This window comes from Adelges cooleyi, unplaced genomic scaffold (assembly GCF_023614345.1).
Source record: "Adelges cooleyi isolate 19-005CV unplaced genomic scaffold, UGA_ACOO_1.1 ACOO_flye_CR_arks_rails_tigmint_CR_PRNA_9, whole genome shotgun sequence".
NCBI classification, from domain to species: domain Eukaryota; kingdom Metazoa; phylum Arthropoda; class Insecta; order Hemiptera; family Adelgidae; genus Adelges; species Adelges cooleyi.
In genome coordinates, this window is record NW_026096579.1 from 8195653 (window position 1) to 8206110 (window position 10458).

Here is a 10458-nt window from a genome sequence, read left to right on the forward strand (position 1 = left end):
ACTATATTATTAATATTGTTATCTCAATTTTAATTGGACCAACTATGTACTTTTTTCTAGGTAATTTCAGTTGCTCTTTATTCTCTGTTCGCGCCTCATTTCTATATTAGGTTAAAAATTCGATGTAAAACTGCCGTCTTAAACACAAATGTATAAAAATAATACATTTTAAGAGTCCCAAAAAACATAGGTCGGCATTGGGGAAAAAATGTTTGTTGTCATAGACATCAGTGACCAACTTGTTTATTTTCGTAACCAACTAGTTCTATTGTTTAATATTTTTCTTTTCACACACATACGTTATACTGTACTTTATTATTTTCCTTCAAACTTGTAAATAAAATATAACAATGAATCATATCGAGCAGAGTCCTACGGAAGATGCACGGGAAGAAGGCATCGAGGAAGTGATTATTGTCGGTGAAACTTCGACTACGTCAGAAAAGTTCCATACCAAACGCCGCCGTGGGTCTGGTTATGATGATGAACTGCTTGACGTAATTGAATCTAATCCCGGCTCGGTGTCTTAATATGGATTAATCATTAGCTTGGTTATCTTTCGTTTTGCCCATCCCTAGAGCTCCGAATGGCCTTATGCTACCGTCAGCCAACCGGGTCGTCCGGCGAAGCGGTTGAAGATGTTCAAGGTGAAGAAGGGTGATCAAGGAGAGGACATCGTGGAAGAAGTTGTGAACCAAGTAACCGTCTATATTTAAATAAACAAATCACAACACTATTCATTATTAATTATTTTTGTTTATACACAAAGCCGTCAACGAATCAACGTGTATCGAGTGCAGAGTATGGCGAAGAGGTGTCATCCAGTGAGCTGGTTGCAGAGGATGGCGAAGGGACTTCCAGTGAGCTGGCTGCAGGTGAAGTAGACAGACACGTTTTAATCATTGGTCATCGGGAGAGGGGCAATTGTATGTGCTAATAGTAAAAAAAATATAAGGAAATACAAGTATGTGTGGGCGGTATTTATAGCAACCGTATACAATTTTTACTATGGATACAGAAAAACTTTATCTATGTCGTAACGTTTTTGGTCTTTTTGATAACTTTAACACAATCAAAATTATTTATTCATAAATATTCATTTTTTTCATTTGCTTATGAAAAAAGATTAAGTATACATATTAAAAAAATAAAAACGTTACGGCATAGATAAAGTTCTTTTTTTTACGTTGTGAAAATATGGTTAATCTGCTGTTAATAACGGCCTCATATGCTATTATTGCCCTGCGCCAAGCAGTTTCAATGGGGGAAAAAAATTGCAATTTATTCTATAGAAATGATTGTGCGACAGTCTGAAAAAAAAATGGCAATGAATAAAGAATCCTTATCGCCGTATTAATAAGTATACACAATAGTTCAATCTCTAAATTAAGATTTTGAGAAAAATTGCCTATACTTAACTCCTTAAAATGGGCGGTGTAGCGTCCTCTTAACGACGGTAAAAAGAGTAACGGTTTCCTACGACTTTGTGGTATATATAACCGACCCGTTCGTTTTATTTTCAACTCTCTCAACTCGGTTAATGTACCTACGCTGTATTATATGTATTATAAGGCTGCAATTAAACACACAGTGTAATTTTGTACACACACACACATCTTTACATTATAGTAAAAGGCTTGTTTGCTTCTGAAGACAGTATCGACCGCCGTGGAAAAACTTCGACTAGGAGAAACACTCTCGCCAAACACCGCCGTCGCAAGTCCGTTAAAAGGACTAAGGTAATTGAATGCAATACCAAACCTATGTTTAAAAGGTAGATAAATTATAATGTTTTGTTATTAATCAATTTTGTACATTTCTAGCGTACTGCAGCGTGCAAACCTGTTGGTCAGACTATTCCTCTGGTGAGACGGCCGAGAAAGGAAAAAGAAGGAGGCGGTATAAAAGCCGTCACGGAGGAAATGAAACGGAAGCGCAAACCTAAACCGCCCCCGTCGTACGAGAGAGTGTTGGAAATCGCCGCAATGTATCAACGGCGGAGGGACGCACGGTCGCACATAAGTTATTACCGTAAGACACCGCGTTTGTTAGTAATGTGTTTATTTCAGTTCTAACCTATTTTTGTTGTAACACAGCCAAAATATAATATCAACTTCATATTATAAAGCTTTTACGTCGATCGAGACTTTATGCTCAGCGCATAACACCTGCACAAATCTGCCGCCAACAGATTTCTCTGTACAAAAAATGTACAATTTCATATTGATCATCACATTGTTTTGCTTACTTATTATTACTATTTTTTTCTTATTTTCTTCTTTAAAATGTTGTTGTTTATCTTGTTTATATCCTTTTATATTTATCATGTTCTGTAAATATTGTTATTTATCTTGTTTATGTTGTGTTTAAACCCTTTTATGTCTATCGTGTTGTTATTTATCTTGATTATTTTGCGTTTGTACCTTTTTATATTAATCTGTAATATTATTTTTTTTTATAATTTTATGATTTGATCACAATAAATGTATGACTTGAACTAAAGTTGCCTTATTTTAAAAATAGTAATTAAGTATCATTTGTACAATTGTTATTGGGAGTGGTGCAATCACGAGGTAAGGGCTAAGCTCCATAAACAATCTGAAGCTTTCCCTTCTAGATTATAAATCTAACTACACCACTTATTTAAAACAATAACTATTACGATATATACTACTTTCTTATGTCACAGTTTTATCATTTTTTTATTTTTCAGATTCCTTTCACTAAAGTTCAGATGATTTAGTGTTGTATAATTGCAAAACCTAGCAGTTTTTTTTTCAGTTGTTGGTTATGAAATTTTTGAAGCCTATATTTAATACCATTGATAATAATAATTATAGTAATAGAATATTACTACTTTAAATATAATAACTAATAACCATTAATAGAATAGCGAGACACACGTTAGAAATTGATATCAATAAATAACATGTAACACTAATCATCATTTATCTCACAGATAAGAAAAATGAAATTTGAACAAACAGCAAACTATAACGAGGAGTCTGGTAATAGTTTAAGCATACCACAAAATTAAAGATAATAATATATTGTACATAGTACACATTAGTTTACCGCCGCACACAACATTAATATTGGCGGTTGATTTAAATTTTAATCGTATCACTTACAGGTTATTGTTATTATAAGAAACTCGCATATTATTCATTAAAATCTGCTAAAACTTTTATTTATTATATAATATTTTACCGATAATGTGAGACAAATAATCAGTTTTATCTTAACAACTACAAACCATACCTAAAACATATAAGGAGGTATTACCATTATGTTCTTATACCCGTTGTTAAAGTATAAACCATTTTCTAATATTCAAATTCAATAAAGTTGTTGGTTAAAGTGCTGCATTGGTTAATAACGTAGTAATCAGAACAAAAATAATGGTTTTTCATTAAAAACAACTTATGTTTATTATAAAAACGTTGTTATTTTTTTATATTATAGCGAGTACTTGCGATATCTGTTATTTATACAGTTGTATACATACAAAATATTCTTACATTTATTTACTCCAGCTTTGATGCGCCACTTACCACTAAAAAGATATGTAATTTTTTAATTTGAAGCTATAGAATTCAGTTTCTTGTGGTTATTATAAGTTCTATTACCTAATACTCAAGTTGCTTTAAAATTAAGTGCTTGACGTTGTACTCTAAATAGGTATTTAATCACAATTATGAAGATCTTATTATTTTGTATTATTCTGTTGTCAGCTACTATGGGGTTTTTCCAAGGTAATGTATCAGTTATGACACGTTCTACATAATTTAAAACTTTGTATACCCAAATAAAGTTTTGGTATAATGATCTAATATTGGTTAATCAAGATATGCATTGAAAAAAAAATCGATCGTCATGATTAATTTCTAAATATTCAATTTATTCGAAAATAAAATGCCAAAACAATCTATTTTTAAAAAGCTATAAGAATATTAATTTTCTATACAAATTAGAATAGGTGTGGGTGCATAATTTATAGTAGCATACCGATGATGGATTGCAAACAACTTTCTTGGTTCTATTTTTATAAACCGTATAGCTTAGAATTATACTTTTTTCTCCTATTTATTACGATTGTTATAATTCTGTCATACCAGTGGCAAAACAATGTATGAAAGGGATGTTGCTTCTTGTAGTAATAAAATGGCTAAGTATATAAAAAAAAAATGTTATTCGTTATTTTTGGTTGTTGTTGTCTTGACATTTATCATAAACATCACTTTTATTATCACATCAAGTATTAAACAGTATATTTTAACATTTGAATATGCTTATAACATAACAATAAAAATATGATAAATTTAAAAATTAATCTTTAGCTTTGTTTTGCAGCATACGTGAAGTGAGTACTAGTATTAGAGGACATTTTTAAAAGTTCTTCCAAGTATTTTATCAAGTTATCACTAATTAAACGTTTATTAACAAACGTTTTTTATTCAGGTGTGCTGACAATAATGAAGGTAAGAAAAATTAGATCATAGTTTTTCAGGAATTATTACTGAAAGTGGAAAAATAATTTTGAAAAAAGCTAGTACAATGGTACGGAACATATTTATAATTGTATAATGAAAAACTTATTACAACTAAAATAAATAAAATCAATTTCAAATAAACGCTTCAATGCGAATATGTAGAAATACTAATATCGATAATGACATAATGTGGTAAAAAATGGAATTTTAGTTTAAGGATTAACCGTCTGTTTAAAATAATTTATTGCTGTTGTTATCCATGTACCTGAATCAACACAAACAAAGGCTTTCACTAGAAACTAGATTTATCACAGTGGTGTATGTTTAATGAATTTCACACACAAATGACAAATTAGGAAATAACTCAACTATTTTTTTAAATGCATATATTAAAAAAAAGTTAATATTTGTTTCTAACAATGCGAATGCAAGTCAAACAATTTAGGCTAAATTAATAATGTTTTCAGAAAGAAACCGACCACTGCCTATTAATATTTACATCGGTGGTGTAGACCCTGGCAATATTAGTGGTAAGTCAACGTTTATATATATATATTTTTTTTTCAATCCGAAGATTGGTTAAATGATTATTGATGTCTCTCTCCACTTATCTCTGTCATTTATAATCCTCTTCAGCTCCCAGTATGTTCCATCACCTGATTCTGAAATGGAGTTCTAGGCCTTCCTCTTCCAGGTTTTTCTTCGATTTTTCCCTCTATTATTGTGGTTATCCAGGGACTATTCCTTATAACGTGTCCGATCCATGCTTTTCTTCTCAGTCTTCCATATTGATTTTTGGGTATTCATTCTCCTGAAAACCTCAGCATTTTTTATCTTTTCTGTCCATGAGATTATAACAGATGACTATGAGATTATAACATTTCATGAGATTATGTTTATATTATATCATTACCAAAAAAATTGCCTGAATGATAAAGTTATCCGCCAACATTACCACCTGCGCCATTTTGAAAACACTGGAATAATAGTACTCATAATTTTTCTAATAAATTTTCAAGTTTATTTCAAAATGTGAAAACATGCCAAACAAGTCAAACTAAATTAATATTTTTTTCAGGTGGAAGAAACCAACCACCGCTTAATAATATTTACATCGATAGTGTAAACCAAGTTAGTGACCTTGGGAATAATAGTGGTAAGTCAAAGTTTATATTATATCATTACCAATAGTGCAGTCTGGATGAATAGGTTATTCATAAACATTACCACCTGCGCCATTTAGAAAAGACTGGAATAATAGTATTAATCATGTTTTTAATACATTTTCAAGTGTATTTTAAAATTTGCAAGCAAACCAACAAGTCAGAATGAATTAATATTTTTTCAGAGGGAAACCAGCCACCGGAGAATATTAATATTTACTACCAACCTGGAGATGATGGCCCCGAAAATAATAGTAAGTCAATGTATATATTATATCATTTCCAAAATTAAAGTCTGAATAATTAGTTTATCTGCAAGCAAAACTACTTAAACCATTAGGCCAAGACTGAAATAGTAATATAAATCGATTTTTAACAACCTGTACAGATTATTTAAACTGTTAAATCAAGACTAACAAGTTAGACTAATTTAATAATTTTTTCAGGGGGAAACCGTCCATCGGATATAAATATTTACTACCAACCTGGAAACGATAGCCCGGAAAATAATAGTAAGTCGATGTATATAATATTATATCATTCCCAAAAGTAAAGTCTGAATAATTAGTTTATCTGCAAGCATCACTACTTGAACCATTAGGAGAAGACTGGCATAATAATATAAATCAGTTTTTAATAACTTATATAGATTTTTTAAACTGTTAAATCAAGACTAACAAGTTAGACTTAATTAATATTTTTTCAGGGAGAGACCATCCACCGAATATTAATATTTACTACCAATCTGGAGTTGATGACTCTGAAAATAATAGTAAGTTAATGTATATACTATATTATATAATTTCCAATAGTGCAGTCTGAATGACTAAGTTATCCGCAATCATTACCACCTGCGCCATTTAGAAAAGACTAGAATAATAATATAAATAATATTTTTATTAACATTCTAAGACTATTTCAATCTGCTTCAGCGAGCCAAAAATTCAGAGTAAATTAATATTTTTTCAGGGGAAAACACTGAATCATCTATGAATATTTACGGAGTTGATGATAATATTTTAGAATTTGATCTTTGTGGCACCGACAATTACAGTAAGTCGATGTATATATTATATCATTCCCAATACTTAAGTCTGAATATTTAGGATATCTGCAAACACCACTACTTGCGTCATTAGGAGAAGACTGGAATAATAATATAAATCGATTTTTAATAACTTATATGGATTTTTTAAACTACGAAATCAATTCTAACAAGTTAGACTAAACTAATATTTTTTTCAGGAATAAACCATCCACCGCGTATTAATATTCACTACCAATCTGGAGTTGATGGCCCCGTAAATAATTGTAAGTCAATGTATATACTATATTATAGCATTTCCAATAGTACAGGCTGAATAATTAGGGTATCTGCAAGCATTGCCACTTGCATCGTTTAGAGATGACTAGAATAATAACATAAATCATATTTTTATTAACATTCTAAGATTATATCAAGTTGCGTAAGCAAGCCAACAAGTCAGAGTAAATTAATATTTTTTCAGGGACAAACAATGAATCACTTGCAAATATTTACGGAGTTGAAAATAACATTTTTGAATATGATTTTCGTTTCACTGACAATAATAGTAAGTCTATGTATATATTGTATAGTGCTGCAACTAGATATATTGGGGCTCTAAGGACTATGTACGTAATATTTTTTCATAGGCTTATAAGTTATACAAAGGTATTGATGGTGTTTTTTTTTTAGGAAGCTTGCAAATCGAATGTACAGTAGGCTCATGTGTTGTTATTAAAATATAACTTATAAGTACCTACTCTTTTAGTGTTTTTTTTATTACAGGCCTAGTATTTGTTAAAATATGATTATGAAAAAAGTATAGCAAAACATAAACTTTATATATTTTAACATTTATTTATAAATAAATATAAAAAAAAAGTTTACCTTATTACAAACCATAAAAAATAAATAATAATAACTGACGACTGTCAATATTGTCAAACATTCCAATGAACACTATAATAATGTTATATCTTATAAATAGTAATGCTTAATATAATGTTATGTGCAATCTGGAGAGCCCCATTGTTCGACAAGTAATAAAATAGTAAAATTATACAAATAAATGTATTCAATAATTTTTTATGAAAACATAATGCAATGACCCAGATAGAGACGGTGCCCATAGCTAACTCCAAGAGGCCCCGGCTGCCCCTGCGGTTTTTGCGGCACTTTATTTATATCATACCTAATAGTAATGTCTGAATATTTACGATATCTGTAAACACCACTACTTGCGTCATTAGGAGAAGACTGGAATAATAATATAAAAATTGTTTGTTATTACTTATAAAAACTGTGAAATCTAGTCTAACAAGTTAGACAAAATTAATATTGTTTTCAGGGGGATACCGTCCACCACATATTAATATTTACTACCAATCAAGTAGTGGAATTGATGGCCTCGAAAATAATAGTAAGTCGAAGTATGTATTATATCATTACTACTAGTACAGTTGCGGGTGCTAGGGAGATCAGAAGTGTGATTTTGAAATTTCAAATTTTATAAAATACTTTTCCCCGCTGAGAGACGAGGTACAAAAAGTACATAAAATGTGTCAAAGATAACTTCTTCTTCATCTTGGATACTTTTTCTTGGATTATAAAGTAAACACAGTTATTTTTGATAACTTGTATTATTGTTTTGTATTCGAATACAAATTTTCCATAATAACTGTTGACATTTTAAGGGGATTGTATGCGGTTTGTTTTTAAGGAGATTTGTTTAAGCAACTAGCTCTCGTCACCCGGCGTTTAGTCGCCAGGGCTAAGTGAAATGAATAATTATCTATATATAAATAAGAAATGTATGTCTGTTTGTCCTTTATGCATTGCTGCATCATTCATCTAAGTGAAAGTTGTTCGAAAAATTATGAGAATTGAAATCGATTTAACTCACGATGAAATGCACGAATTTAAAGTGTGATTCCATTAGTTACTATGGTTACCAGTATGGTGACAAAACAATTGTTTATTTTGGATTAGCAACCAAAAAATAAACATATTCGTATTCGTATTTAAAGAACAAAATTCGTGTTTGAGGCCACCCTTAGAGGTGGAATTTTCAAAAAGTATGAAACTTAGTAAACCCTGAAACGTTTGAGGGAGTGTACTCAACAACTTCCCAAAGTTTCATGGCGATCGGATGAATGGTGTAGTAATGCATAAAGGACAAACAGACATACATTCGTTTTTATATGTATAGAAGATATTTAAGATATAAGAGGTTTTAATAACTTTCGACCATGTCAATTAATTAACCAGTTAATTTGTAAATGCTTCAAAGTATTATTTTTAATTAAAACAAATGTTTCTATGTGAAAAAGCTATTTTGGTTTTTTTAGACCAAAAAGCCAGACAAAATGTCGACTACGTAGAATGGTTCCAATTTTGTTTCTGTAAAGAGATTCGAGTTCTTTGGCTAATTTACAATAAGTTATGTAGGAAGCCATTTTTGGTCCAATCAAATTCAATAAAAAATGTCAGTGTCTTGTAATTAAATAAATTAAATTTTTAATATTTTTAATATTAAAACCTGATTTTTTTTATACAAAAAAAAGCTAAATATCAAAAATATGTTTCCTTCAAAACCTAGTAAAATTGCCAGGCTGTTATTTTTTTTCAGAATTCATATTCGAACCATCCTATGTAGTCCAAATTTTGTATGGATATTTGGTCTAAATCAGCTTGTACGCAATTATTTTAGAAGCATTTATTGCAAATTTACAAACATTACTATACGAATTGTTATGGTTTGTTGGTTATCGAAAAACAAGTGTTTTTTAACGTATTTTGTTTTGACGGTTGTGTATTCAAATGTTTTTCCTGAACGGTAGAACCCTGATGTTACAATAGTTATAGCGAATAACTATTTTGTACATTATCATACAATACAATATAATATTAATAATTATTCTATTAAATCGTCACAATGTAAACACAAATTATTATGACTAACTAAACTATTTTTTAAAAAGCTACAGGGTGCCGAAATTTGTAAACATTTTCTAAATGTTACGGTACTATTCTTGATTATGGATAGGACGTAGTAAACATTTGTCATATTTAGTCATATTAATTACTTTTTGGATACTATCTGTAATTTATAAACATAACATTTGTCGATATTGATTATACGGTTTAAATAGATTCTCCGCATTGAAGCTAAAAATAATTAAACTATTATTTATTAGTAATGTTATCTGTTGATAAAGGTCAACGTTGGCCAAACCGCCCCTCAAGCAATAGTAGTAAGTCGCTGTATATATTATATCAGTGCCAATAGTATAGTCTGAATAATTAGAATTTCCGCAAGTACCACAACTTGCTCCATTTAAAGATGACTGGAATTTTAATAGAAATCGATTTTCAATAACATTTAAAGATTATTTCAAACTGTGAAAGCAAATCAAACAAGTCAGACTAAATTTATATTTTTCAGGAACAAACACTGAACCGCCTACATATAATTTAGAAATTGATACCAACGACAATAATAGTAAGTCGATGTATATAATTAATATTACATCATTGTTAACACTATATTCTCTACAATTAGGATATCCGCAAACATCATCAGATGGACCACTGGGAGAATACTTTAATCATTATATAAATAATATTTTTACTAACCTTCCAAGTATGTGCCAAACTGCGAAAGCAATGTAAAATCAATCAGAACTAATTAATATTTTTTACAATAGGAAACTCTAGTCCGTCAACTAGTTCTTACTACGGACCTGGAGTTGGTGGCTCAGGCTATAATAGTAAATAG

General features: G+C 30.1%; 1 protein-coding gene across 1 annotated transcript; it reads left to right on the top strand.

Annotated features, from left to right (window-relative positions):
- The first annotated feature begins 3679 nt into the window (after positions 1-3679).
- Positions 3680-10458, top strand: LOC126846211 (serum response factor homolog B-like). Its single transcript, XM_050585463.1, has 15 exons — positions 3680-3755; positions 4354-4363; positions 4462-4481; positions 4961-5023; positions 5572-5649; positions 5842-5910; positions 6103-6168; positions 6363-6428; positions 6626-6709; positions 6902-6967; positions 7165-7248; positions 8029-8100; positions 10126-10182; positions 10243-10323; positions 10388-10458. The coding sequence occupies exons 1-15, from the start codon at positions 3698-3700 to the stop codon at positions 10456-10458; spliced, it is 945 nt and encodes a 314-aa protein (XP_050441420.1). The 5' UTR covers positions 3680-3697.

Coding starts and splice junctions, on each gene's coding strand:
- LOC126846211 (XM_050585463.1), top strand. CDS start 3,698: ATGAAGATCTTATTATTTTGTATTATTCTGTTGTCAGCTACTATGGGG. Junction 5,024..5,571: donor AGACCCTGGCAATATTAGTG/GTAAGTCAACGT, acceptor TATTTTTTTCAG/GTGGAAGAAACCAACCACCG. Junction 6,710..6,901: donor TTGTGGCACCGACAATTACA/GTAAGTCGATGT, acceptor TATTTTTTTCAG/GAATAAACCATCCACCGCGT.